The sequence below is a fragment of the Lagopus muta genome, chromosome 26 (genome assembly GCF_023343835.1).
Source record: "Lagopus muta isolate bLagMut1 chromosome 26, bLagMut1 primary, whole genome shotgun sequence".
NCBI classification, from domain to species: Eukaryota; Metazoa; Chordata; class Aves; order Galliformes; family Phasianidae; genus Lagopus; species Lagopus muta.
The window spans coordinates 3862906-3890763 of NC_064458.1; the positions used below are offsets into that span (position 1 = coordinate 3862906).

The following is a 27858-nucleotide window of genomic DNA, read 5'->3' on the forward strand; positions in this document are numbered from 1 at the left end:
CTGATGGACGGCAGCCTGAGAAAGGGAAACGTGTTCCATAGGTGAGGATGGCAGCAGCACAGCAGAGCTCAGCCATGGGCACCGGTGCTGAGTTGTGCGCTGAAGGATCTCCTCCCCTTTCCTTCCCCACATTTCACAGAATGGCCAGAATTGGAAGGGACCCCAAGGGTCGTGAATCTCCAACCCCCGCCACAGGCAGGGCCACCAACCCCTGCATTTCACAGCAGCCCAGGCTGCCCAGGGCCCCATCCAACCCGGCCTTGAACACCTCCAGGGATGGACGAGGCATCACAGCCCCTCTGGGCAGCTGTTCAGCACCTCACCACTCTCACAGCACAGAACTTCCCCTGACATCCAACCTCCATCTGCCCTCCCTCCATTCAAACCATTTCCCCTTGTCCTGCTGTCATCTCCCCTTTCCAAGAGTTGAGTTTCCTTCCCTTTTTCCTGTCCCGCCCCTGTCGGCCCCCCTTCCCCTCTTTTTCACTCTTACCCTTTCTCCCCTCTTTTTCTCCTTTCCTTCCCCTTTCCCCTGTTTTTTTCCCTTCCCTTTTCCCCTCCCCGCAGTGTCGCTCCGCCCAGGGCTGATCCCCAGGAGCAGCGGCAGCTCCGCGTTGTGCCGCCCATCACCGCCCGGTTCCGCTCTCCCCCCCCGGCCCATTTTCCCACCCTGCCGGTTCCGCCCCGCGGCGTGGCCGGGCGTTGGGGGGGGCGGGGCTTCCGTGCCCTTGGCTCCAATGGGCGGGGCTCTGCCTCTCAGTCGAGCCGCTATTGGTCAGCGCCTGTTGCCAGCGTGGTCGCGTTCCGACGCTAACAGAGCTTCCGCGCAGCCGATTGGGTGAGAGGGGGTCTTGACGTCATCTAGACGCCGCTCGGGGATTGGCTGGCGGCCTGCGGTGCCCCCGGGTGGGCGGGCCGGCTGGGGGGGCGGGTGCCCGACGGGCGCAGGACCGGCGATGGGGCGGCGCGCCGCGCGCTGAGGGGCCGCGGGGCCGGGACTGCAGGTACGGGAGGTACGGGGGGGCACTGGGGGGCGTGGGGTTGCACGGGGAGGGGGGGAGGCGGCGTCTGCGGGGCCGGGAGGGCCGCTCTCCGGTGCAGGGAAGGTTTCCCCGTTGGCAGCCCCCGTTCCTCCCGGGGCTCCCGGCCCTGCAGCCGGCCATGAGCGGCGTCCCGGGGCCTTCGGACGCGTTTTATGGACGCTTCCCGTCCCACGTTGTTGCTGCAGGCCCGGCTGAAGCAAAGGCAGGACGCAGCGGTTGCTCCGGGAGGGAGCTGCAGAGATTCGTTGCGACGGCACGGCCAAAATCGAGCGCTGTGCTTCCAGCGGCTGCGAACTGGGCGGGCAGAGGCTGGGTGCGGGTCTGAGGTGCTGGTAGGAGCTGCTGCGTGCGCCTGCGAGAGCTCCTGGTGCTGAGACACAATGGGAGTAAATGGAGCGGCTGTTTTTCTCTCTATTGTTTAAACTAGCTTGGCTTCTGATCTAAAAAGCACGGAACTTTTTATTGGAAGACAAGGGGAGGAGCCAGGCGCCCTGGACTATAAACTCCAGCACGAGTTTATTTTCCCCCTCCTTCGCTTTGACTCAGTTTGGGATGCTTTTTAAGCTCGGAGCAGCGGTTCCATCGGCGGCGATGGACTGAAGGCAACGTTCTCCTCCTGCTGCCGAAGAGAGGGACCAGGAGCAGCAGTGCTGCGGTGAGAGCACGGGGCAGATGAGAGTGGTGTCTGCGAGGAGGGCGATGCAGGAAGCCCTTGGCTTTGGCACTTCTTGCTCTCGGAAGTTTTGATGGCTTCAGTTCTGGTGCAAGGAAAAGCTGCTTGGGTTTGTTGGCAGCTGTTTGCAAGGTAGGCCGCGTTCTGGATGGTTTTCCAATTTATTTCCTCGCCATTTTTTGTTGTGCATCCCTACAGACAGACCAGTAGAGGCCTGTGTCTCCAGACGTGCAAGCTAAGCAAAATAGTGCAGGCTTAAGTGGGAGAGAAGGATGCTGAGATCTTGGATCAGCTGTGCAGTTTAGGTTTTCTTCTTTTTCTTGCTTTCCCTTTTCTGATGGAGTGTCCAGAGCTGGAAAATCCATTTCTTTGGAGTTGCATTGAAGCTGCCTGGAAGGTGAAAGCACAGCAGCAGGGAGCTGCTGAGCATTGGTGTTAATTCAGATGCTGCCTCTCTTGAAAGGAGGGCTCTTGGGATAGGAGCAGTGCATTCCTGCATTGCTGCTGCTGTTGTTTGGTGGAGGCCCCAGAAGTGCAGGGAAATGGGAAGCCAAGGAGCTGCAGCACAGTTGGGTGCAGTGCTAGCTTCCTTTCCAAAAAGTGCAAGCATTGCTCTGGGCTGTGATAGCTGTGTATTCTTCATGGTGCTTCATGATTTAAATACTGCTTTCAAGCCTTGCTGAAGCTTCTTTCTTTCTCTGCAGAAGGAGAATAGCAATAGGATGCACGGGGTGTGTATGGTGGTGGTGTGGAGTGAATCACACTGCTGTGCACCTCTCAAAAACCAATGTCTGTGGAGCGCTCCGAGGAGGAGGAGGAGGAGTTTCTCATGTCCCAGCTGCTTGTCAGCTGTTTCCTTATGACATCTGTTATGAAAATGGCTGATGTGGGGCTGGGGAGACCCTCTGCAGCACCTCTGTTGTTGCCAGTGCTGACCACGCGCTGCAGGGAAGGTCCTGCAGGTTGACTCCTTGGAGCTGTGACAGGGTAACACGGAAGCATGTGCTTTCTCAAACAGCAAAACAGTGCTGCTGCCTTCAGCCCTCGGCAGAGAGTAGGTTTGGACAAACAGAACTGAAAAAAAAAACAGAGCCCTGCAGCAGCTTGGCTTGTTGTTGTTTGCTTTGAGTGCTGTCTGTTTGCTTCCATAGATCAAACCAGCTCTGCAGCCTTTGAAAAGCAGGAGTGCTTTGGGCCGCTCCTCTCATCCCATGCTTGGTGGCAGCTGGGAAAGCCTCTCACTTTGCTGGTGATCACGCGGTTAGAAAGCGTAGTGTCTGCAATCCAAGAGGGATGGAACTGGTTGGGGAAGGTGAGAGGTGGGAAGATTGTTTCTGGGGTTTGGTGTAAGCTTGCGTGAGCAAAGCAGTTGGGTGCAGCAGCCCCTCTGACCATGGTCCTCTTCCTGCTGCAGTCACTCCTGTGTTCTGATCTCCATGCTGGGTGTTTGCCTGGCCTCTGTGCTTCCCCCATCTGGGAGAAATAACTCTCTTACAGCCTGCAGAGTGCAAATATGCAGAACTCAGGTGGGGACCCTCCAGCTGCTCAGCATTTCCTTGTTCCTGCTGCACGCTTCTTTTGGATGGAGAGCAGAATGGCCTTGGTCTCTGTGCTCTCGAGCTGTGCAGTTGTTCCAGGGAGTTTGGAAACTCCTGCTGCCCTCTGGGTGACAGCAGTGGGGCTGGAAGGCTTCAGGGAGGACGTTATGCTGGAGCAGGGTGCTCGCTGTCTTACTGCACGTGTTGGAGCTGTGCAGCCCTGCTGTGTAGCTCGCTTTCCCAAGCCAATTTTCCACCACCGCCGTTTGTTTTCTCTTCAGTTTGAGCAATCTCTGCAAGCTCAGCTGTTTGCATCCTGGGTCAACTCGATGCGAGGAGGTGGATCCAGCCCTGACCTGCTCCCATGGTGAGGTGGGCTTTGGATCCACCAAGCTGCTGGTTGTGAGCCAGGAAGGGCCTGGCCTGGCTGCACGGCCCACTCGTGTCCGCTGGGTATGGAGCTGGAAGCAGAGCACTGCAGATGTTATCTTTGGATTTCGGTTCCTTCTCCATGAGCTGCATTGCTGCTTTGCCTTCGTGCTCCCCGAGTGATGTGAGTCAGTTACATATTAAAGTGGTGACTTCAGGCTCCACCCTGGGATGGACTCCGGTGTGGAAATGCCAAATAACTTGTAACTGAAAGCCGTGCATTTCCTGCTGGGCTGAGGGTGGCGGATCCCATCCAGCCCCACACGTGGCTGCTGGGATCCGATGGATGTGCAGCACCGTGATCCCACAGGGACAGGAGAGTGGCTTTATTCCAGAGCACAAAATGGACCTTTTTATCCTCTGGACTTAAAAATAAACAAGGTTTTGGCTGAACAAATGGATCCGACCTCTTTATTAAAAGCATACATCTCCCCATGTCTGCCTCAGAGAGAGGCCTTTAAAATTGAGAGAGCTCCTTGACGCACAGAGCAGCTGAGTGAAGTCATTCCGATGGCGTTTATCATCTTTCTTTTTGCTCTGTGGATCTGGACAGTTTGTAGCTTTGCTTTGTTCTCAGCAGAGAGCAGTGAGAGAAGCAGCAGAGCCCTGGGTGCTGTGCACAGATGGATGGAGCAGTTGGGTCGGGGCGGTGCTCGCTCATTTTGGAGTTGATGGGAAGATTCCTGTTGGTTTGGTTGGTTGATTCCTGAACCCACCGTGAGCTGAAGCCTATTCCAAACGCAGAGAAAGGTCTGCAGATTGATGGAGGAGGAACAGGGCTCTGCTTACCTGGATTGTGGTTTGCAGGGCTCCAGCAGCTGTTGGTTTTGGTTACCTTCTGTGTGACCCCATGGAGGAGCAACGCAGCCATTCCTGTGCATCATGAATCCCTCCTGGGTGTGTGGGGCTCTGCTCATTGGAACCAGCTCTGCTCCTGTCAGCTCTGCTCTGCCCCTGCACCTCCTGCCTGGTTCCTGTGCTCCCTGCCCTCTCTTTCAGTGTAAATCCCAGAGGTGCCAGCATTGTCTGCTCCTGGCTGTGTGTGCGGGCTGCTCGAAGGGCTGCTGCACAAACCACGCTGGGCTTGGAGTGCTGGAAGGGGAAGGAGTGCAGCCACCCTGCTGCCTCCTGGTGCTGTGAAGAAATACAGAATGAAAGTCAGAGATGGCAGAGGGGCAGCTTTTGGGGTCAGAAAGCACCTGGGCGCAGGTGGGGAGAGCCGGGTGGCGCAGCAGTCAGGGCTGTGTGCAGTGAAACGTTGCAGCTTGCACAGAGGCTTCGGATGCGTGCTTTTGGGTCAGCCCCTGCGCTCACACCATCCCCACGTAGGGTGCTTTGGTTTGGAAGCCTCCACTGAAGGCTGAGCGCTGGCAGTTCTCGACAAAGCAGGTGTGCGACACGAGGCTGGGGGGGGTGGAAGTCAACGGGGGGTGAAGGAGGAGCAAAGCGCGCTGCCGGCGCCCGGGGGTGAGGCGAGGGTTCGGGTTCTGTGCTGGGTGCTCACAGCCCTTCCCGTCCCGCAGGTCCCCGCGGCAGCGAGGTGCGGAGCTGCGATGACGACGGGCGACTGCTGCCACCTGCCTGGCTCCCTGTGCGACTGCCCAGGCGGCGCTGCGCTCTCCAAGTCGGTGGAGGATTCGGACATGGGGCGGCCGCAGTTCGTCACCCAGGTCACCGCCAAGGACGGCCGCCTGCTCTCCACCGTCATCAAGGCGCTGGGTGCACAGAGGTCAGGCTGGTGCTGCTCGTCTGCTTTATCCCTATTTTTGTGGCTCGAAAGGGGGGGTGGCAATAAAGTGTTGTTTGTGGCGGGGGTCGGCTGAGATGGTGTTGGGGTGAATTTTCAGCCCCTTCATGGGGTCCTGCATGGGCCAGGAGTGTCAGACAGGGCATCGCGTGCTGCCCCAAAGCCGTGTGTGCGCTCAGCTGTGCAGAAAAGCAGAGCTCCATGCTGCACACAGGTGCTTTGAGGGCTGTGTGTGGCAAAGCTCCTCTCGCAGGGTGGGCTCAGAGTGAAGCATTGGTTCTGCAGCCTGAGGACAGGAGCTGCGTGCTGCAGGACGCGCTGCCCAGCTGCTGCTGGAGGGGACGCGTGTTGCCTTGCTTGGACTCCTTTTGCAACACTTTTCATCAAGTATTTTGAGCAGCTTCTGCAACAGAGGGTGCTTTGCAGCATCACTCAGCCCAGGCAGTGCCAGCAGTCCCAGCTTGCATCCCACTCCTACCCCAACCACAGTGTGAGTGCACGAGCAGCCTGGGGTCACCGCACTGCTGAGACTGGGGTGAGCAACTCCTCCTCCAGATAGGAAGGAAGGAAAACAGAGGCTGATAAGAAGGAAGGCTGTTGTTCTTTTTTATTTCTCTCTCGCACTGTCAGCAAATTTTTTCCTTCTGGATTGTTTATGGGTAGCCAAGGTTATATTAACGCTCTGGAAATATGAAACTCCTCAAACAGGAAGAGAAGGGATGAAATGTCTTACAGATGCTTTTATTAGGAAATAACAGATGCGTGAGAGCACTTAGGGCCTGGGTTTTTTTTGGTCCGCACTGAGGCCCTGAGAATGGACTCCGGTTTTGTTGCTCTCACGCTGCACTGATGGTAAATGAGGTATTGCTGAGCTTCACAGCAGTGCCAGGGGGTCGTCAGGCAGATCTCATGAATCTGACCGTGATGAAACCTGCACACCTCCAGCAAAAATCTTCCTTCTGCTTTCCTGAGCCAAAGTGTGCTTTCTTGCTGGCTCTCCTCAGCCCTTCCTGTCCCACCTCTGCTTTTTTCCAGCCCTTTTTCTGTGCATTGTGAATTGCTGTGTCTGTTCCAGAGGGTCACGTTCTTGCTTTAGGTGGTGCAAACAAATGCAAGTAGTGCTGCTGCTTCTGAAGGCTGCAGATTGCTTGTCCTGCCTCTGCTCCATTGGAATCCCACACGGGTCAGAATGGGGGTCGTGTTTGAGCGATGAGACGAGGTGAGGTGGCTGCTGTCCTGTCGGCAGTGTGGGCACAAAGGCTGGTGGAGCTCATCCTGTTTTTCAGAGGGCACAGAATGGGGCCTTCCAACAAGAGGTGTTCTTTTCTCACCCTGCTTCCCACTCCCAAACCTGTGCAGCTACGAATCTGAGAGAAAGGTGTTGCATCACAGAGGTGGCTGCTTGGGAGCTAGGAGAGAGGAGGCACCAGTGAGTGACTTGCCTTTGTGGTTCAGGAGGGGAAGGGCTCTTATTTTTGTCCCTAGGTGGTCTTGATGAGGGTTGGGTGCAGAGGAGCAGCACAGAGCTGCTCAGACTGGCAGACTTCTGTGGCTGCAGCCCTTGGAGGTTTCTCAGGGAGCCATTATGGGGCTGGCAGATGTGTGGGGCTTCCAGTGCACCTGTGCTTTGCAGGCCAGCTGGGATGCCCTTGGACCTAGAATGGTACCAGGTGCCTGTTGTTAGGAGCTGAACCTTGCTGGAAAGGCCTGCAGTGATTGATTCAGTGTGGAATGGTGCGATGAAGAGCGCTCACCCTGGCTTGACATCGTAGTGGGTTCAGAGGAAGGAGATCATGGCTGTGTGGCAGCCATGTGTGAGCTCCAGCAGTCTCCAAAAAGTAAATGCAATGCTGGGATTTAGGAAGCAATGCAGGACAGAACAGAGCACAGGCACTGCAATGATCCTGGAAGCTGCACAGCTCCGATTGCTGCAGCTCTGACGGGGTGTGAGAAATGGAAAGGATGCGGGGAGGGGCAGTGAAGGTGACTGGAGAGGTGCTGTGCTTCTCTCTGAGGTGTGGCCGAATGGAGCAGAGCTCTGCTGCTCGTGGAGAGGTGGTGAGCAGGGTTTGGCAGGTCTGTAAGCATGTGGAAAGCATTGTGCTGTTCAGGGCAAGAGCTGGGGTGGCACAGCACTGGCCTCGTACAGCACCTGCGGTGCCCTGAGCTTCCAGGAGAGCAGATCTTGGGCTCTATTAAGAGATATGAGTCTATAATTGAACCTTGTAGCTGGGGGAGGGGTGGAGGGTGAGAAGTTCCCCAGCCTGCCTGTCTGACTGTGATTTCCTTCTGTTTGTCTGTCTGCCTCTGTAGTGATGGTCCCATCTGTCGAATCTGTCATGAAGGTGGAAATGGGGAGGGACTGCTTTCCCCGTGTGACTGCACAGGAACACTGGGCACCGTGCACAAGAGCTGCCTGGAAAAATGGTTGTCCTCCTCCAACACAAGTTACTGTGAGCTCTGCCACACAGAATTTGTTGTAGAGAGAAGACCGAGGCCTTTGACAGAGGTACCGCTTTCTTCCTGCTTTGCTTTTCTGACTGATGTGCCCCGTGTCCGTGTGCTCTGCGCTGTGTCCCCCTCCTCTTGGTACCCAGACACTCACACAGGGTGCTTTGTGTAGGAAACCAAAGCTCTCATTGGGCCCAGTGATGTTCTGATGGTGCAGGAGCAGCGTCTGGGGCAGCCCCTGTCTGCAAACCCCCCCACAACCTTGGGAACCATTGCACTTACAGACAAACCTCCGCCCTCAGCAACCAAACACAGAGGTCACCGCGTGACTGCCTGAGATACGAAGCCTTCAGAGACGCAATTACTGTTTTTTTTCCTGTTGGCTTTCATCTTTTCTCACAGCGTTACATCAGTTGTCTGTGATTTCCTTGTGTTCTGCTCTGAAAAGTGAGAGATGGTGGCTGCTGGTGCTGCTGGCAAAGGACCCGTCCTCCACTGAGGACCGATGCGTGCTTGGAGGCAGTGGTGTCAGGCTCCTTCCTGCTGACGTGGGGGCTCTGCATCCCATGGCTGCTCCACAGTGGGTGGGGATCCCCCTCTGGCCATTGCCATGGGGGTACTGGGCTCCTACGCTTCCCCTGCTCAGGTGCTCTGCTGTGCTCACCCTTCAGGCTTCCTCTTGCCCCAGGGTTTATAGCAGCTGCCTGCAGTGAAGCCCTCTGTGTGTGAGGGATGAGGGCAGCGTGGCCACGTCTTCTGTGGGTGCCCCATCCCTGGAGCTGCTCTTGGGCCACACATGGGCCCTGAGCAGCCTGAGCTGGGGGCACCAGCTGGGGCTGCAGAGGGGTTCTGTTTAGAAGAGAACTGGACTGACTGAACAGGCTGGAGCTGGGCAGGTGGCACTGATAGCAGTTGGCATTTCTGGCAGCACTGCAGGACTGTGTAGGAAGGTGGCACGGCACACCTGGGGTGCTACAATGGAAGCTCTGGTTTGTAACTGTGCTGCTCTGGGCCCACTCTGTGGTTCCCCCAGCTCCATCAGTTGGGTTTAAACTGAGGCACAGCTGCATGTTGCTTTGGCTGTCTGTATTCCCATTCCTATCAGTTCCCGGGGGGCAGTGCCAGTACCCTCCTCCCTGCAGCCCTGCTCTGCTTCTTTTATCTCCACTTCACCCAAGGAGGAGCCTGGGGGGAAGAGTCCCATGGCTGGAGCAGTGCTCAGTCTGTGTTTTGCCAAGCTGAGGTTCTATTTTAATGATGACTGCTTAATTTACAGCCCACTGTTGCTGCCTGGACAGCCGCAGCCAGAGGTGACTTCAGAGCACTGTCTTTAGAAAAGCAATTTGCCAGAGGGCATTACGTCAGCAGTTGGTGTTCTCTGAATCTTATCTCTTCTCTCCCAGCTGCTGAAATGTATGAAATCCTCTCTGACCAAAAAACTTTCAGCTGGCTGTTTCAGAGGTTGCAAACATTCCAGCCCAGACACAGCCATGCCCTCAGCACAGAACCCTTCGGAGAGAGCCGGCAGCACCCAGCAGCTCACCAGCACTTCCCACTCACACCCTCTGTCTGCCCTCTGCTGTAATCTCGTCCCCACACCAGATTGGGCTCTTCACCAGCTCTTCACCAGCTGCTTTTGGGACCTTTCAGTCCCAAGCTGTTGGTGCATTTCTCAGAATAGGGCTGGGGATGGGGCTGCTTTGTCACGGAGGGGTGACGCGGTTCCCCATCTCCTTATCTGAGACATTCTCTGCTCCTGTCCTTCCTTGGGGGTGGGGGTGTTTTGGAACTTGTGAGGAAGTGATGCTCACATGTGACTGTGCCAGGTCACAGCTGTGGTCAAAGTCCACTGTTTGCCCCATGAAACTGGAGACACGTTAGGGAGCAGCTCTGCCATCCCGTGAGAGCCACAACCCTGGCACTGTGTGAGTGATTTTGAACCCACAGCCACAGAGCAAACCTTCCCCACAGCCTGCTGCATCATCTCTGCGTGGAGCAAACCTTTCCCACAGCCTTCTGCATTCCTGCATGGAGCAAACCTTCCCCAGAGCCTGCTGCATCCCGGCCAGTTCCCAAATCCCTGCCATGACACGCGTTATTCTCCATTCTGGCTGATGCTTTGTCTGTGTGCTGGGGCAAGGAGCTGAAAATGCAGGGAAGGGGATGATCCCAGATTGCCAAGGAAGCGTAACCTCCTTCGCCTGCTAAAGAGCTGGGAAGTCAGAATAGAGGTCATGAGGAAGTGCATAAGTAATTGAGGTAGGAGCAGGGGGCTTTCTTATTTCAAACAATGTCAGACACAGAAAACCCGTGGTTACTGCTCAGGAGTCATCTCCAGAAGATGTCTGCATCTCTGCTGTCCTGAGCAGTGCAGGAGGAGGGCAGCCTCCCAGCTTTGCCCAGGCTGGGGCTGCTCACATGGCTCCCAAGCAGGGCTGGCTGGGTTTGCTTTGTCCTCCTTAAATCTGCCTCACCCACTCTTGTCGGTCGGAGTCCTCGTGTCCCTGTGCTTCTGCAGAAGGCTTCCTGCTGAGTGTGTGATGCAGCCCAGGACACGCTGTGGTTTTGCTCCCGCTGCTTTCTGTGTGTTTTATTACACAGCAATTGTTTGGCTATGGAAAAGGACTGCTTTGGGGCAGCTTGGCTGCACCCCGTCCAGTTCAGAGAAGTGAGCTGTGCTGTTTGCTCACCCCACCCTCCCTGGGGTCTTATCTCCCTGGCAGATGGGCTGTTTGCTTTGCTTTCCTCGAACTCTTCTCCCTGCACCATTCTCCATCCCCTGTGCTCCTCTCAGCCTTGCCCCAGCTCTGATCTCTCCTTTCTCAGTGTGAGCTCCTATCCGAGCCCTGCACCCAGCAAAACCAAATCCCTCCTGGCTCCCGCTGAGCCCAGTTCTGCTCTCGTGTTTCCCTTTAGCTCTGCATGGAGCCAAAGCTCAGCGTGTTCATAACCCCCAGTGCTGGGCGCTGCTGGGACAGCTGCTCATGGGGCAGAATCACAGAATTGTAGGGGTTGGAAGGGACCTCTAGAGATCATCGAGTCCAACCCCCTGCCAAAGCAGTTCCCTACACCAGGTCAGCATCCAGGCAGGTCTTGAACATCTCCAGAGAAGGAGACTCCACCACCTCCCTGGGCAGCCTGTTCCAGTGCTGGGATGTGATGTGCTGCTCCCTGTGCAGGGCTGGGCTGCCTGAGACACCTCTCCATGGCAGTGAGCTCTGTTCGTTGCTCCCAGAGCAGCTACTGGTATCCCAGAGCCTCCCTCTGCTCACTGCTCCTGCTGCTTCCATCCCCTGAGGCTCAAAAGCACCCCACAATCAGCCCTCTCATCCCACAGCCCTGCTGGTTCTGGGGGGGAGGAACATCTGGAAGGCCCCAGAGTTGTGCTGGAGGACAGAAATACATCTTGTCTCCTGCAGAGAGGTCGTCCCCAGTCTGGGAGCTGGGTTGCAGCTTCTCATCTCCTTTTAGGCACTCTTATTTGCAGCGTGGAAGCAATTGTTTTTGGACTCGGCCTGGAAGAAGAGCACGTTGCCCTTTTGTTGCTTTCCCATGTTTACTTGACGGTTCTCCCTACAAAAATTGTTTAATCTGACCACTTTTTGGATAGTTTACAAGGTTTGTTTTAAGTCCCATGTGCATTAGTCTGCTGCTGTGCCAGAAACCCCTCGCCCTCAGGGTGGCTCATTGTGTTCCCTTTTCACTGTGTCAGTGCATCTTGGCAATGGAAATCAACTACTTCAAAAGGAAATTAATTTGCTTCCTGCCTTTACATGTTTGGCTCCCATCTTGGGGAGGATGGGGGGACTTTCAAAGGTTACAAGGAGTATAAATAGAACAAGATGCAACAGAATACCAGTTTGCCTTCAGGTTCTTATTGTACTGGGGTCAAAAGTGACCCACGATGTCTTCATATCCAAAGACAGGATGCTGCAGGACTGCTGCTGGGCCAGGTCAGATAGAACAGCTGAGTGCTGCGTGCCCCAGGCTGTGCAGGGCTGAAGCTGGGAATGTCAAGTGGGTGGCTGGGGTTGGGATGGCTGGGGTTTGGGGTTAGGACAGCTTTGGTTTGCAGTTGGGATGGTTGGGATTTGGGGTTGGGATGGCTAGGGTTTGGATGGCTAGGGTTTAGGGTTGGGCCAGCTTTGGGTTGGGGTTGAGACTGCTAGGACTTGTGGTTGGAGTAGTTGGAGTTCAGGATGGCTGGGGTTTGGGATTGAGATGGGCGAGAGTTTGGGGTTAAGATGGCTGGGATTTGGGGTTCAGGTCTCTGGGTTTGGGAAGGTTAGGGTCTGGGGTTAGGATAGCTGGGGTTTGGGATGGCTAGGGTTTGGAGTTGGGATGGCTGGGATTTGGGGTTCAGATGTCTGGGGTTAGGATGGCTATGGGATGGGACGGCTATGATTTGGGTTGGGATGGCTGAGATTTTGTGTTCAGATGGGTAGAGTTGGAATGGCTGGGGTTTGGGGTTTGGGGTTCAGATGGCAGAGTTTAGGATGGCTGGGGTTTGGGGCTTTGGATGGCTGAGGTTGGGTTTTATGAGGGCTGGGGTTGGACTGGTTAGGATTGGGATGGCTGGGGTTGGGATGGCTGTGGAGTTGAGTTACTTGGCTTCAGACAGCAGGACTGCCAGCACAGTGATGTAGGAGCAGCTTTGCTGTGCAGCTGGGCTGCTGCCCGCCCTCGCTTCCTCCTACGGCTGCTCAGGGCTGTGTGTGGTCCTTATCTTCCCCACGCAGCTCATCACCACTCATCTCTGCAAGATGACATGCAGGTCTCCCTCCCTTCTCCTGGCCAAGCCACAGTTGTGGCCACTCTTAAACTTCCTGCTGGAAGTTTACTAGCTTACTAGTAAAGTTTACTAGTTTACTAAACCGTCAGGCCATCCAGCCGTGCTCAGAAGGGCTTTAAGAATGCCTTTAACTTGTTCTTTACATTGCAGCATTGCTTGGTCCCCAGCTGCGCTCCTCAGCTTGCAGCCTGCACAGCTCTGTTTGTTCCCATGTTGTTTCGACCAGTGCTGTCCTATTAACTCCTTGCATACCATCTACACCCCATCTGTGTCAGGGGAAGGGGCTTCGTGTGCACTGTCCCTTTAAATCTTCCCTTTTGGAAAATGAGTGCCCCAAAATTACCTGCCAGACCTGGAGCAGGGCAGTGAGATGAGAGAACTTCACAGCTGGTGTGGAGGTAACTTGGGAGCAGGAACTCCATGCAGCTTGGACTGAAATCAGAGCTGCAGCCCTCAGGTGACACCAGCTTTGGTTTTTGAGCAGAAAAAACCCGAACCTTAAATAAAGGCAGTGGTGCAGGAAATGGAGAAGGATCCAGCAGCCCCACAGCCAGCAGCTGTACAAAGCTCGTGGTAAAATGCACTGTGGCACTGCTGGGTGTTGGTAGGAGCCACAATAGCTTGCTGCTCTAAAAAAGGAAAGGAAAGGCTGAAAATAGCAGCATCCCAGGAAAACGGGAACAATTGCTGTTGTCAAAGTCTAGTGTCTGAAATGAACCCAAATTTGGAAGCAGGTCAAGGCTCTGGGAAGTTGTGCCTCTGGAGAGGTCTGCTGGGGGAAAGCTGCCTGCAGCAGAGCTGTGTGCTTTCTGCTGCCGGCTGATTTTTGGGCAGTGCAGAGCCTCTCGGTCACACCGAGCAGTGCAGTAACCCTCCCCCGGGAAGGGTTGCGGATCGTTGGATGCATGCGGAGCAGCAGAGCGAGCTGAGATGGGCAGCGCTCGGGTCTGTGTCCCTACGCACGGTGGCTGCGCTCTCTGTGCTCCCTGCTGATGGCGCTGGGCTCCTGCTGCTTGCTGAGCCCCAAGAACAGCACTGTGCCCTGAGAGCCCATGGAACGGCCAGGCTCAGCTGGACCTGAGGCTGCGGCTTCGCCTGAGTCAGGAGTGCAGCTCTGAAGTGCCGCTGCTGTCCAGGAGCGTCTCCCACAGCCCCGCACCAGCCGCAGAGCGCTGGCTGTGCCGCCCCTGGAGCTCAGCCTGGGTTTACTTCCATCTTCCCCCCCAGCTGCCTCTCCCCTTTCCCTCAGCGGTTGCTAGAAGCAGCCTTGACGTGCTCAGCCCTTTTGTTGTGCCGGTTGATGCGAGCTGAGTGCTGGCAGCAGATGCACACAGGCTGCAAGAGATGCACGGCAGCTCCCTGCTGCAGCAGCCCTGCTTTGCTGGCACCCTGCGTGCTGCTAACCCCCCTCCTCCTCTCCATCCCGCAGTGGCTGAAGGATCCCGGTCCCCGCAATGAGAAGAGGACGCTGTTCTGCGACATGGTGTGTTTCCTGTTCATCACTCCCCTGGCGGCGATCTCGGGCTGGCTGTGTCTGCGCGGAGCTCAGGACCATTTGCAGTTCAACAGCCGCCTGGAGGCCATCGGACTCATAGCACTGACTATTGCACTTTTTACAATCTACGTCCTTTGGACGCTGGTAAGTGCACAGGAGGGCTCTGCTCGCCGCTCCTGGGCTCGGTGGTGTTCAGAAGGGATGCTGCGTTGTGCCCCTCAGGAGGAAACCTCTTGAACATCCCTTTAATTATGTTCAGATGGGAGCTGCCAAAGCTGGGCAGGAAAGCAGGCAGCAGTTCAGCATGCAGCACGTCTGGCTGAGAGCCCCGGGCTGCAGCTGGCTGGCGAACACAGAGTTCCCCATTTCCCATTCTGTTCTTTCACATTCTGTCTGTCCCTGGGTTTGGATCTTCATTTCACCCTTCCCCCCTGAAGTGCTCCTGCCCTTGGTACCCTCCTCCAGCCGCTTGCTGGGAGGGATCCTCCAAGCTGTCAGATCTTTAGGCACTTCCCCACCACCCATTGCTCCCATCTCTCAGAATGGAGCTTCCCCTGGGGTTTGGGCATTCCTTGGAAGTCCCTGTGCAGATCCCAGTGCCGGGGCGATGTTACTGGTGCAGGGAACTGCTGCAGCTTCACTTCTATAGGAAGCCAAACTAACCTCGGGAAGCTGAAGAGGAACTGCTTCCCTCTCCTGGGGGGTCTGGGATGTGCAGAGGAAGCAGAGGAGTGCGTGTTGTGATGCAATGAGCCGTGGCTCCAGCTGCTGTGGTTCTGCTGTGCTTCCTTGCAGAGAGGGACACGAGGTGGAGCCCTTTGCTCAGTTTATTGTGAGAGGCTGTGAGTTGTGTTTGCTTCTTGCCTGTAAGCAAACAGCCTTATTCCCAGTCGGCCTTGCAGCAGGAGGTGGCACGCAGCCCATCACCTCAGCACTGCAGTCTCTCACAGCAGATGGCTCAACCCTACAAAAACCAGAGAGCTGGCTTTCTGTGTCAGAGCCACAGCGCAGGCAGCTGAAGGGAGGCGGGAAGCCTGAGTGATGGCAGGGTGCAGAGCGAGGGGGGATCCCAAAGGGCAGAGGGGATCTACGAGATGGTTCTGGCTGCACTCAGCCTCCTCTCGCCTGGCCCTGGTGGGAATTCCTCCCTTTGCAATGGGTCAGAAGAGGCCCCAAAGCTCTGCCACCCGACCCCACCATGGGCTGGGTGCCCCCCGAGCTCAGCCTGCCCCAAGAACCCATCCATGGGCTGCAGCACCCAAGGGACGGGGCGCCCACCCTCCTCAAAGGTTGGGGAGCTGCAGCGCCCCATCCCCACCGAGCCCGGTGCCGCGTCCATAGGCCGAGGGCCGTGGGATGAGCAGAGAGGAGGGCTGCCCGCCTCCCCCCACTGTGAGCCGTGCTGTGCCCTTGCCTGCAGGTCTCGTTCCGCTACCACTGCCAGCTGTACTCGGAGTGGCGCAGGACCAACCAGAAGGTGCGCCTCATGCTGCCGCCCACCCGCAGCCCCCACCCCGCGCCCCACTCCCTGCTGTCTGCCAAGCTGATGAAAAAGGCGGCGGATGAGACCAGCGTCTGAGCAGCTCCTCCTTCAGGGTGAGCAAACGGGGCCGGATCTGAGCCTGCGGGGCTGAGCCCAACTGGAGGGACTCCGTCCTTTGGCCAACACAGATCGGGAGCATCTGCCACGTGGAGGAGCCGGCTGGCAGAGCAGGGGACACCTATAGCACCATACGTGGGAAATCTCATATATATATATATATATCTATATATAATATTATTTTTTAATGGCCGTGCATATTGTGTTTCAGTCCTTTATGTGTCGATGTTCTAAGCTTCAGTATAGAAGCTGGCAGCCTGATCTCATTCAGAGGTTAAATCAATGCCTTTTCTCCAAACGAAGCACTGCTCATCGGCCGTCCTTGGGAGCCCCTTCTCCTTTGCACTAAATTGGTTTTGATAATATTGCAGCCACCTCTCCCGTTACTCTCTGGTCTTTTTTTGTGGAGTTTCTGTCCTTTCTAGAGAAAGTTGTGTGTTTTTAATAATTATTGTAACCCCAGAAGGAGTTGAAATGGCGTAAATGCTGAATGGAGACGTTTTGTATTGTAAAGTACTGTAATTTTGAGAATTTCAGAATGAGTTCCAAAACGAGCAAACCTTTTCCTGTGCAGACACGGCCTCACGGGATGCTTTCCTTGCAGGTCCTGGCTCATCCCCAGGACTCGGATGCTCTCAGCTCTCGGCACGTCCCACAGAGGTCCATGGAGGGGCTGAGGGTGTGTAGCAATGACTGAACCCCCCCTCATTTTTCTCTATCAGAAGCTCATAATGGGGCTTTTGGGAAAAAGGGGAGAGCTGGAGTCTTTTTGCTGGTGTCCCCACTCAGCCTTGAGGCCGGACCTCTTGCTGGCAGTCCCTCACAGGGACATCTCAGCACATTCCATACCAGCAGCCAGAGGAGCTGCTGCTGTTTGGTTCAGCCCTGAAATTGCTGCCTGCCTGCTGTGTGTCCTCCAGCAAAACGATCCCCACGTCCCATCTCCAGGGCTGGCATTCCTCCTCCTCCCCCATTCACCTGCATTTCCAGCACATCTGGCTACCAAACCCTCTGTCTCATTTCCACGCCACCAGTGGCATTCCCTGCCCATGCAGCCCCACACCGCTGTGCCATCGATGCCTGTGTGCAGTGCTGTGCTCACAGACTGTGCCCCTCCTTTGCTGAGCCCACGTGGGTCAGACAGAGCCCTCCAAGATGGAGCCCTGTCGTTTCTTGGACGCAAAGCTCCCTGTGCCATTCCTGCTGTTTTTCCTTTCATGTTCCTTGCCCTTTTTGTTCTTTCCCTCTGCTTGACTGTAGGCTTGAAGTCCCTGGTGGATACAAGGCAGCACCCTGCCTCTCCCAGCTCTGGGCTGTGTCTGTTTCATTTCTCTCCCATCCCAGGACGATCTGTGCAGCACCTTGCAGCACCTTGCAGCAGCCCCTGCCCGCAGTGTCCAGGTCCTGGAAGTCTGCTGGCAGCACGAGGCTCTCATTGCTGCTCTCCCCATTCCCTCCTGCTGCCTCCCCTTCCATGCAGGTTTGCAGTGGGGCCATACAGTGCTTGTGCTCCCTCTGGAAGGCTCAGCCCACCCCTGGGTGCCACAGATCCCCCCCCAGGTGTTGCCTCCCTCCCAGCCCCTTCCCTCGGCTGTGGGTGCTGCACCACCACGCTGTGCCTTGTCCTGGGTACCTCCATCCAGTCCCTCCTGACAAACCACAGCCTGGGCACTTGGTGCAGCCTGGCTGCTGCCTCCCAGGAGCTTGGTGTTCCAATGCGTCCTGGTGGTGCGTAGGGGTGAGCGCTCCCACCTGTGTAAGGACTCAAAGGAGGAAACCCACTGATGGTCCAAACACACAGCTGGGAAAGCCAGAAGTCCTCAGTTGGGGCGGATGGGGCCCTGTGCTGCTGCACAGCCACGGCCTCACCTCTTCTTTATTGTCTTTATCGTGGTTGCCAATCATTGGAGCTGTTGCATGTGCCCCTGCGAAACCCAACAGTGACTCTGAGCCTCCTCCTCCTTCCCAGAGGAGAAGCTCAGCTCATGGATGTGGGAAAGCAGTGTCTGACCCAGTGTCGTGGGGGAAATGGGCTGTGCAATTCTGTAAATAAAAGTGAGACAAACTTGGGGCTGTTGTGTTGTTACTGGTGGGGATGGAGGAGCGCGGGCTGGAGCTTCCATCACTGCTCCCCCAGGAAAAGCAAAGCAGAGTGGCTCACAGCAGGCAGTGGTTGCGGTTGGCACAGTGGGTGCAGGAAGAAAGAGGGTGAATGGGGAAAAGTGGAAAGAAGGAATGCAATTAAAGCTGGGAGAGGGCAGGAGATGATGTCCGTGTGGGAGAGGGTTGAGGTTCTGTGGTCAAGCTTCTGCTTCTCCGGCTGAGATTGAAGAGCAAAGAGAAGAGTGGGTGAAAGCAGAACTGATCAATTCTTACCGATATCTAGAGGATGGCAGTCAGGTGGATGGCTCTTCTGGTGGTGCCCAGTGACAGGACGAGGGGCAATGGGTGCAGACTGGAACACAGGAAGTTCCATCTGAACTTTAGAAGGAGTGAGTTTACTTTGAAGTTGACAGACATGGGCACCGGCTGCGCAGGGAGGTGGTGGAGTCTCCTCAAGAGCTATTCAGAAACCTGGATATTTTCCTGTGCAACCCATTGTAGGGAATCTTCCTTACAGAACCACAGAATGGCCGGGGTTGGAAGGGACCCCAAGGGTTGTGAATCCACCACACGCAGGGCCACCAACCTCCCCATCTCACAGCAGCCCAGGCTGCCCAGGGCCCCATCCAACCCGGCCTTGAACACCTCCAGGGATGGACGGGGCATCACAGCCTCTCTGGGCAGCTGTTCAGCACCTCACCACTCTCACAGCACAGAACTTCCCCTGACATCCAACCTCCATCTGCCCTCCCTCCATTCAAACCATTTCCCCTCGTCCTGCTGTCATCTCCCCTTGCACAGAGTTGATTCCCCTCCTGTTTGCAGGCTCCCTTCAGGCACTGCAGGCTGCACTGAGGTCACCCCCAGCCTTCTTTTCTCCATGCTGAACAAGCCCAGCTCCCTCAGCCTGTCTTTGTAGGGAGGTGCTGCAGCCCCTGCTCATCTCTGTGGCTCCTCCAGACCCTCTCCAACAGCTCCCCGTCTTTCTTGTGCTGGGGCTCCAGCCCTGGATGCAGTGCTGCAGATGGGGCCTCACAAGAGCAGAGCAGAGGGGGACGATCGCCTTCCTTAGCAGGGGTTTGGATGAGGTGGTCTCCAGAGGTTCCATCCGTACCCTGCAGTCATGTGATTCTGTGATCTTGGAAAGAAATACTGACTTAATGAAGCCAGTAGAAAATTCTTATTGTAGAAAGATCTAAATCGTTATGGCTGGCATGAAAATGTGCTTTTTCACAGGATCGCTCGTGGTTCTCGTGAGTTGGCTACTTCATTTGTCAGGATCCAAAGCTGTTGGGGGTCTCTGATACATCGGGGAGGCCCAGAAGCCGTCAGGGGGTCCTGGAGCAGTTGTGGGGGTGGGGAAGTTCAGAAGCTGTCAGGGTTTCAAAGCTGTCAGGGTCCAGAAACTCTCAGAGGGTCTCAGAGATGTCATGGGGGCATCCAGAAGCTGTCAGGGTTTCAGAGATGTTGGAGTCTTGGGTATGTCAGAGAGGTCCAGAATCTGTCGTGTGGTGGGGATGTGGTCCAGAAGCTGTTGGGGCTCTCAAAGCTGCTGGGGGGCTCCAGAAGCTGTCGGGGTTTCAGAGCTGTCAGAGTCCAAAAGCTGCCAGGGGGTGGGGGGCATCCAGAAGATGTCGGGGGGTTTCGGAGCTGTTAAGGTCTCAGAGCTGTAGGTGGGGCCAGAAGCATTTGGGTTCCCAGAGCTGTTGGGGTCCAGGAGTGTTGGGGTGCCCCACAGCCCCAATTCTCTCCCAGCCCCCACAGTCACTGTGGTACAAAAGGCCCCAGAGGTGCAGCCCCCACCCCTCCCGGCCCCACAGCCATGAGTTCAATCAAGAAACATGTCGAGATTTGGGGGAAGGCCTCTTTCAAACACTCAGTTTATTATTCTGTATTATTCTAAACAGCAGACATACACGAGAAACTTCCCCCCTCGTTTTATAGCGCCAAAATTGCTGGTGTGTGTGAGAGCTTTGCTGCCCAGGATCTCACAAAAACAGACTCCTGTTTATCTCCTCTCTGGGATGCTGGTGATGTTCTGGACAGATACGTGCTGCTTTTTCCCTTTTATCGTGATGTTGCTTTGGGATTGCAAAGATTTCTGCCCAGCAAAAAAGGCAGATTGCTCACATATCAGGGATGCACTGCTCACATCCTTTATTTCCTGACAGGCAAAGAAGGGAAAGAAACAAACCGGCTGCTGCGTGGTATGCGTGCATCTTCAGCAATCCTCTCCTGATATTAATTGGTTTTCTTGGATCCCAACAGTAAATTCCTGGCAAACCACGAAGGAAGTTCAACCTCCTGATGCATATCTGCCTTGACTGCTTCTGGTAAAGGAACTGTAACAGATCAGCTTCTAGGGGTAGAATTTCCCTGAGCAAATTGCTCCAGGTGTATTCCTGGGAGAGGCTGAACTGGGTTGTTTCAGTGTGTGTTTGAACAGCTGAAAGACTGAAGGAGGAAAAGGAAACCAAGCTGGAGGGAGGATGGAGATCCAAGCATGGCGAGTCCACAGGAGTGATCTGGCCTATGGACTTTGGACACCTCCGTTTCTGCCGCACTTTCCCTGCCCATCCCTACAGCTTTTCCCAGTGCCCTGCTGCAAGCAGTGTGGAGGAAGACAAGTGTGCCCAATGCACATCAGTGAGAGCTGGAAATAAGGCCGAGAGAGAGAGGGTTCAGATGCACGGAGAAGATAAGTGTTATCATGAGCTCCAGCACCCAGCTGTGTTCTTACATTTTTTACTTCACCATTGAGCTTATCTGAAAATAAACAGACATGGCGCTCAGCAGCTTTCAAGGCCTTTGGATCTGCTGTATTTCTCATGGCCACGCACAGAGCCGATGCGCAGTCCCACCTCTCAGTCCCAGGGTCCCCTTACAGTGATCTCCTCGGTGCCTCCCCTGCTGTGGGGCGGAGGGGGATGGAGAAGCTCCTGTGTGGCATCCATCCCCAAGACCTTCCAGTTCCCCATCCATCACTGACCTTCTGCTTGGTGGCCAGAGGGACCACGTGAGGAATCACCAACCAGCGAGGACGTGCAGCTCTCCCAGTGCCCCGCACTGAGAGCCAGGCTGATGGTTTCCTTCTTTCCAGTTTTGCTCCTGCCCTCCATTCTCCCTCCACATCAGGGGCACAGCTTCAGCCACGAGTCCTTTCCCACCCAAAGCCACGGGTATAGCATCTCCTCGGGACATGAGGCCAGGCAGAAGGCAAAGATCTGGTCTTTGCTTTCAGCATCAGCAAATACCACCTGCCCGCCCCCAAAGTCCAAGGAGACCCGGATGGCCCTGGGCAGCTGGGCAAGGCGCAGGGCTGTCCAGTCAGGGCAGGTGAAAGCGTAGTACTGCCCAAACCACTGCCCCACAGCCCAGATCCCCTCCTGGGGGGAAAAACTGAGGACCCCCTTCCTCCTGACGGAGTGCTGGGCCACCCCCACCGCCCACCAGTCACCACCGTCGGCCACCTCCACCTCCCAGCAGTGCTGCCCCGAGGAGAAGCCGCGGTCTCCCAGCACGCACGGCTCCGTGCCGAAGCGCTCGGGGCCATCGGGCAGTGATGCCCACACCTCCCCACGTCTCACATCTCGCCCATCGTCAGCCAGGAGCAGGAAGGGGTTGGCGGTGTTCGGGTCCAGGGTGAAATCAGCTGGGGACAGAGGAGAAGCCGCTCAGGACAGGCAACCCCGTGTTATGTCAGGGCTGAACCCACCCAGCAAGGGAAGGGATGGGCTGAATTCCTTCCCCCTGTCCAGAGATCTCCATCGTGGGGTGAGGATCTCTGTGTGCTGGGCTGCCCCAGGCTCTAGCTACTCTGGTCCTGCCTTCTCTGGGGCTTCCCGTGCAATCCCTGGCCAAGGGGATCCCCTTTCCTGGAGGATGTAGCTGCACCTGCTGTGCAGACACCTGGCCCTGAGTGTGGGTTTTCCTCGTGCTGAAAGAGAGCAGCAGGCACACCTGGGCACAGACCAGCACAGAACGTGACTCTGAGCCCAGGACTGATCGCCCATGGCCTCACATTCCTCTTCCTCTCTGTGTGCAGAGGTGGGAGCCGGGGTGGCAGCTCAGGTGCCTGGTGCTGCTGGTGGGTCTACAGATAAGCCAGAGGAATCCAGCTGGGAGTGGAGGGGTCACCAAGTCTCAACCCTATGACAATCCCCAGCAGCTTTGCCTCTTTCTATCTCTTCACAGCAGAAGCAGGACGCGCTTTTCTCCCAGACAGCATAATTGCCTCTAAAAACTCACCTCTTTCACTCCTCTCCTCCTCTTCATTGGCCAGGGTCTCCATCTCTTCTCCCTCCATCTTGGAAATGAGCATTTCTGCAGAACGTCAACAGGAGCAGAGACATGTCCCCTGCTGAAAGTGGAAACTGTGGGACACAGAGACCATGTGAAGATGATAAAGGGGACCCTCTTTTCCAGAAGCTTGGGGAATGCTGGAGAAGTCACAGCATCCCAGCACAGTCAGCACTCACTGCAGGCTGACAGTGGGAAAGAAGGGTTCAGATGGGTCCAGACACCTTCAGTTTGCTCTCTGCAAACTCATCAGATCGCGGCTAGAAAGGAGTGTCCCCACAGTGTCCCCATGCTGTTTGCAGAGAGGCATCGTGGGAATCCCTGCATCTCCCCTCCCCTTGGCCAGCTGCAGGCTGGTGATAAGAGCCCTCTGTGCCATACGGAGCTCTGAGCCCTGCTGGGTCCCCTGTGCTCGGGTGGGACGTCAGCTGGGGACACCAGCCTTATCGGGTGCCCGGGTTGTGCAGAGTCAGATGGAGGAGCTCTGGCTCCTTACAGACTTGCCCAGCTGTGCCGTGCTGCCGATGGGTTGCGGGGGGGGTGGGGAGATGTTGGCAGGGCTTCAGTTGCTCATCTGGTAATGGGGGATGGTGCACACTGGTCTTTGTGCCCTCCCCCTTTTTCCTCCCCCCTTTACAGCCACTACAGCTGCTGCCTCCACTGCCCTATGCTGGCTGCTGTCATTTACAGTGCCACTTTCCACGTTCATGAGCTGCAGTCAGGTATGAGCCCCCGTGGCTGTGTTTGCTCTGCCCATGGGACGGCACAGCACAGGCTTTCAGCACAGGCTTTCAGCCAACTCACAGTGATTTCTTGCTTTCTTCCAGCCTCGTTCAGTGTGCAGGGCCCCCCTGACCCCATGGCCGTGGCTGTGGGGCAGGACGTGGTGCTGCCATGCCGCCTGTCCCCGGAGCAGAGCACACAGGACATGGAGGTGACGTGGTTTAGGGACCAATTCACGCCCTCTGTGCATCGCTACAGGGATGGCCAGGACCAGTACAGGGACCAGGAGCTTCGATACCAAGGGCGCACGGAGATGCGCCTCGCCAATGGCAGCGTGAGCTTGAGAATTGTCTGCGTCCAGCTGTCTGACAGAGGGAGCTACACCTGCTGTGTTCGTACTGATCTGGGATACGACGAGGCTGCGGTGGAGCTGCAGATGACAGCTCTGTGGGCTGCGACGCGCCGAACCAAACTGCAACCCACGGAAGGTTCTGAAGCAGACGGGTTCACTCTGCTGGGTGCGAGGCGGATATCTGCTGCTGGCACACGCTGAGAAAAGCAGTGGTTGCATTTTTAAAGACATAACATAGAGATATTCATTATCTACAAGAAAATGGGGCGGAATTCTGAGGAATTACCGCTATGTTGTTCTGCCCTCTTGAGCATGCATCCTAAAATATGGCAGGGGTCTCTGGTGGTCATTGGATAAAGGCTAACAGTTTTTCTTGATGTGAACTTTCAATCCTTAAAGGGGTTGGGGGGTGTTGTGTTGAGCTGAGGCACCTGTTTCACTTCCCTGTCTTCGATAATGGGATGTCTACCCTTCTTTCTTATCGTTGTTTGGTGAGTTGTGAGTTTCCACAGCCTCTGCATTCTGTTCTTGAGCTCACTTGTATGCAAGCATCTTGTCCTTCAGCTTGTATCCACTCAAGTTATGTGAAAAGCTCTTCTCACAACATGGAAAAGCTGTTCTCATGATTCGTCTGCATCCCTGTCTTCACTGGGGGGCTCCTCCCAGTACCTCTGATTTGCTTGCTCACAGCCAGCACTCTTCTCTCCACCCCTTCTTCCCACTCTCCTTACACATTCATCATCCCATTCTTCTATCTCACACTTCATCCCATTCTTCTCCCCCAACCTCCATCCCACCCTTCATCCCATTCTTCTTCTTCTCACCCATCCTTCATCCCATTCCTCTCTCCCAACCTTCATCCTAATCTCACCCATCCTTCATCCGCCCTCCTTCCCCATCTTTCACCCCACCTTTCATCCCGCTCTTCTCTCCCACCTTTTACCCACGCAGTGACCCCAGGTGTTTTTTCAGGGAATCCTGGTGGTCCCTTCCAACACAAGCCGTTCTGTGACTCCATAACGCTGTGACTGTGCTCACCAAGTTGTCCCAGAGAGGTGGAGGTGTCCGCTGCACAGCCACACGTGGCCAATGAGACGTGCTGCCTACAAGACATGGTGTTGAAATTATTTTCTTAATATAAAAATGGGAATAGGAAAAAAAAAAAGGCAGTGGGCAATAAAGTAAAATATGCTTTTATATATTAATATCCAGACCTGGGGATTACTTTATAGCAGCCTCCAGGGCAGATGTTTATGGAGAAGACTGGATAAGAACTTGGGTGCTCTCTGTGTGCATAAACACAAAACATCATAGAACAGCTTGTGCTGGGAGGGCCTTAAAGCTCTCCAGAAGAGGAGGCTCAGGGGAGACTTCATTGCTCTCTATAACTACCTGAAGGGAGGTTGTGGTGAGCTGGGGGTCGGCCTCTTCTCTTGTGTAACTGGTGATAGGACTGGAGGGAATGGCTTCAAGCTGCACCAGGGGAGATTTAGGCTGGATGTGAGGAAATACTGCTTTTCTGAAAGAGTGGTCAGGCACTGCAATGGGCTGCTCAGGGGGTGGTGGAGTCACCAACCCTGGAGGTGTTCAAGGAACGTGTGGATTTTGTGTTGAGGGACACGGTTTGGTGAGAGCTATTGGGGACGGGTGGATGGTTGGACTGGGTGATCTTGAGGTCCTTACCAACCTTGGTGATTCTGTGATTCTGTGATTCGGTTCCACCCCCTGCCATGGGCTGATTGTCCCCCAGCCTCGTACCCAGCATCACCCCCACCCCATAATAACCCACAACCACCGTTTCCTGCAGCCAGTGGCTCAGCCCCGCTCATCGCACTGCAGCGCTACCAGGACGGCAGCATCCGCATGGCGTGCCGCTCTGCAGGCTGGTTCCCGCAGCCCCAGCTGCTGTGGCAGGACCCCCATGGGCAGTGGCTGCCCTCCCTCTCTGAAAACATCACCCAGAACGGCCTCTACACAGCAGAGTGTGTCCTCGTCCTCACCAGTGGTGACAGCCTGCGTGGTCAGGGCTGCGCTGCACAACCAGGAGAAGAGTCCGCGTTCTCCATCACAGGTAAGCGGAGCACGATGCTGCGGGCACAGGCTGTCTTTTCCCTGGAACAGACATAAATCTGCGTTCTGTTTCTGCTTGCAGGGTAACTGAAGCCCTATGGGGCTCTCTTATTTTTCAGATCCTTTTTTCCAAAACGCCAGACCGTGGAAGATCGCCCTGAGCCTGGTACTGGTTGCAGTGGTTGCTCTCTCCATCGTTGCTGTTTATCTGCTGAAAATGAAAGGTACAGTCCTGGGCTGGGGCAGGGGCCCCTCTCTGACTCACTGCTCGGGCTCTGGGGAGGTCTGGGGGGCAAGGACCCCTGTGGGGTCATTTGGACGCCACTGCCTTGTGTGGGTTTGGAGCTGCAGTTGTAGATAACCAGCATGGTTTTTTAAACCGCTGATGTTTCTTTCTTCTGTTTTTGTTCACAGGAAAGTATGAGAAAAAAATAGGTAAGATCCACTTTGCCACGAATTGGAAAACTGGAGAATTTCCACTGACTGATTAGACAAGCATAATGATTATCTGATTATCTTAAGGATGGGGTGGTGGAGGCAAAGGGGTACAGAGCAGCCACAGAAAATTAAGGAACTGATTTCTGAAATGACAGAAGGATGAAACTGTGAAATGATGCTGCAATTTTAAGTAAGCTCATGGCACAAGCAAAGAGAGAGCAAGGGCGCTGTATATTGGCAGAGCTTTGCTCTGCAAAAGCCCCTTCCTAATAGAGGTGGCAGGTTGGGGTCTCGCATTTTGTGTTGCTGCGATGGTAACGAGTTCCTCTGGTTCTCTTTGCAGCAGCACAAGCCGCAGAGCTGGGTAAGTCCCATCCTCCCTGGTAGAATCCCCCTGCACTGCTCCATGCAGCTGCCCCCAGTGCTGTGGATCCATCACTAACTGGGGGGTCTTTCTCTTTGCTGCTTAAGGGATCGTGACTCCAAAATTGGTAAGGCTCATTCTACGCAGGCGGCTGTGGGAGAGGTGATGTCTCAGCTGGTGCCCGCTCCCATCTGTGCTCGTTCCTTGTTTTGCAGAGAAACAAGCTGAGGAACTTGGTGAGTACGTTCCTCTTCCTATGTGGGAGATGTTTCAGTTGGTCCGTTTTCCCCTGAGTATTGCATTTACACCCTGGTTTGGGTCCGCTGCTGGGAAATGAAGCGGTGACAGATGCTGAACTCACTTCAGAAGCATTGCCACCCTTTATATTTTAAGTTACTTCCTGTACTTCTTCTATATTAAGAAAAAAAAATGCTTTCTGTTTGCAAAGAAGGCACACACAGACAGTAAGTACACATGTGAGTCAGGCCCAGCAACGGGGCTGCGTTTATCAGAACTGCATGGGGCACTTCTCATCACCAGACACCAAAGGCTGGAGGTCACACACCATGAAATGACTTTCACAAACGCACCAACAATCTGGGAAATGTGCAGCACGTGGCCTGTCATCATCCCAGCCAAACTGGTGCCATGGGCGCATTCGGGTTCTCTCTCATCCGTGTTTGTTTTCTAATGTTTTTTCAAGTGTGGAGAAGATATGCAGCGCCGATTGAAGATGGTAATTGAAGCTCTGCCTTCCGGGGGCTGAGCCCTCTTTGCTTTACCCTCATTTCCCGCTGCCCCCCCTGCAGTGATGCTGGGATGCTCACACTTTGCAGTGCTGTGCTCAGGGCCCTGCTTGATGCATGCCCCTCTCCAAGGCACACCTGAGAGTCCTGGGCCCCAGCGAGCAGCGCTGGTCTTGCTCTGGGGCTGTGGGGATTTGCTCAGCTGGGAGTTGTGCTGCTGTTCCTCCTCCTGCCTGTGGTTGAAACTAGATGATCTTTGAGGTCCTTTTCAGCCCAGGCCATTCTATGATTCTGTGATCCACGATTCTCCTCTCCGCTCTGGGCTCTCTGCAGTTCTTTCTGCTCCTCATGCCAATGCTCTGCACGTCTTCCCACTTCTTTGCGCCCTTCCCCTTCTTCCCCAGCAGCAGAGCTCTGCCCAACACGTGCCTCCCTCTGCCCACAGCGAAGGTGGTTCTGGATGTGGGCACTGCCCACTGCGACCTGATCCTGGCTGATGATGGCAGGAGTGTGAAGTGCACAGACCGACACCAGGATGTCCCCAGCCGCCCCGAGCACTTTGATCCCTGGCACTGCGTGCTGGGCTGCGAGGGCTTCACGAAGGGGAGCCACTGCTGGGAGGTGGAGGTGGTGCTGGATGGAGGGGGCTGGACCATGGGCGTCTGTCGAGAAGACGTGAGGAGGAAAGGGGAGATTGAGTTCGGCCCAGAGGAAGGCATCTGGGCCGTGGGGCAGTGGGCAGGGCAGTTCCAGGCGCTCACATCTCCGCAGCGCACGCTCCTTCCTGATGTTCACACTCCCACGTGGTTCTGGGTCGTTCTGGATTATGGATTGGGCCGGGTGGCGTTCTTCAATGTGGATGAGGAGATCCCCATCTTCACATTTCCACCAGCGTCATTCCATGGGATAAAAGTCCACCCCTGGCTCTGGCTGGGTCCTGGTACACAGCTCAAAATGTGGCCCTGATGAAGAAGAGGAGGAAAGTGAAGGCGCTG

At 55.5% G+C, this 27858-nt stretch overlaps 3 protein-coding genes across 11 annotated transcripts; 2 read left to right on the forward strand and 1 right to left on the reverse strand.

Moving 5' to 3' along the window:
- Nucleotides 1–914: 914 nt before the first annotated feature.
- MARCHF2 (membrane associated ring-CH-type finger 2) lies at nucleotides 915–17838 on the forward strand. 8 transcript variants are annotated; one of them, XM_048927284.1, is made up of 6 exons: nucleotides 915–1004; nucleotides 1229–1848; nucleotides 5207–5412; nucleotides 7744–7939; nucleotides 14103–14312; nucleotides 15589–17838. In XM_048927284.1, the coding sequence occupies exons 3-6, from the start codon at nucleotides 5237–5239 to the stop codon at nucleotides 15745–15747; spliced, it is 741 nt and encodes a 246-aa protein (XP_048783241.1). In that variant the 5' UTR covers nucleotides 915–1004; nucleotides 1229–1848; nucleotides 5207–5236; the 3' UTR covers nucleotides 15748–17838. The 8 variants fall into 8 exon arrangements, with proteins under 8 accessions (XP_048783241.1, XP_048783244.1, XP_048783243.1 ...); XM_048927286.1 differs by having other exon boundaries at nucleotides 922–1004; nucleotides 1590–1848; XM_048927290.1 differs by having other exon boundaries at nucleotides 928–1004; nucleotides 1590–1698.
- An 82-nt stretch (nucleotides 17839–17920) lies between these two features.
- Nucleotides 17921–22700, reverse strand: LOC125684818 (thaicobrin-like). 2 transcript variants are annotated; one of them, XM_048927294.1, is made up of 3 exons: nucleotides 22395–22700; nucleotides 22120–22244; nucleotides 17921–21523 (listed from the first exon to the last, which is right to left on the reverse strand). In XM_048927294.1, the coding sequence occupies exons 2-3, from the start codon at nucleotides 22190–22192 to the stop codon at nucleotides 21003–21005; spliced, it is 594 nt and encodes a 197-aa protein (XP_048783251.1). In that variant the 5' UTR covers nucleotides 22193–22244; nucleotides 22395–22700; the 3' UTR covers nucleotides 17921–21002. The 2 variants fall into 2 exon arrangements, with proteins under 2 accessions (XP_048783251.1, XP_048783250.1); XM_048927293.1 differs by having other exon boundaries at nucleotides 22350–22688.
- Nucleotides 22701–22740: 40 nt separating this feature from the next.
- On the forward strand, nucleotides 22741–27837 carry LOC125684820 (butyrophilin subfamily 1 member A1-like). Its single transcript, XM_048927296.1, is given in 12 exon segments — nucleotides 22741–22892; nucleotides 22998–23340; nucleotides 25057–25251; nucleotides 25253–25290; nucleotides 25293–25316; nucleotides 25435–25539; nucleotides 25730–25750; nucleotides 26097–26121; nucleotides 26225–26244; nucleotides 26333–26353; nucleotides 26821–26853; nucleotides 27309–27837. Coding segments are annotated over 12 exon segments (1488 nt in total). The 5' UTR covers nucleotides 22741–22750; the 3' UTR covers nucleotides 27830–27837.
- Nucleotides 27838–27858: the final 21 nt, after the last annotated feature.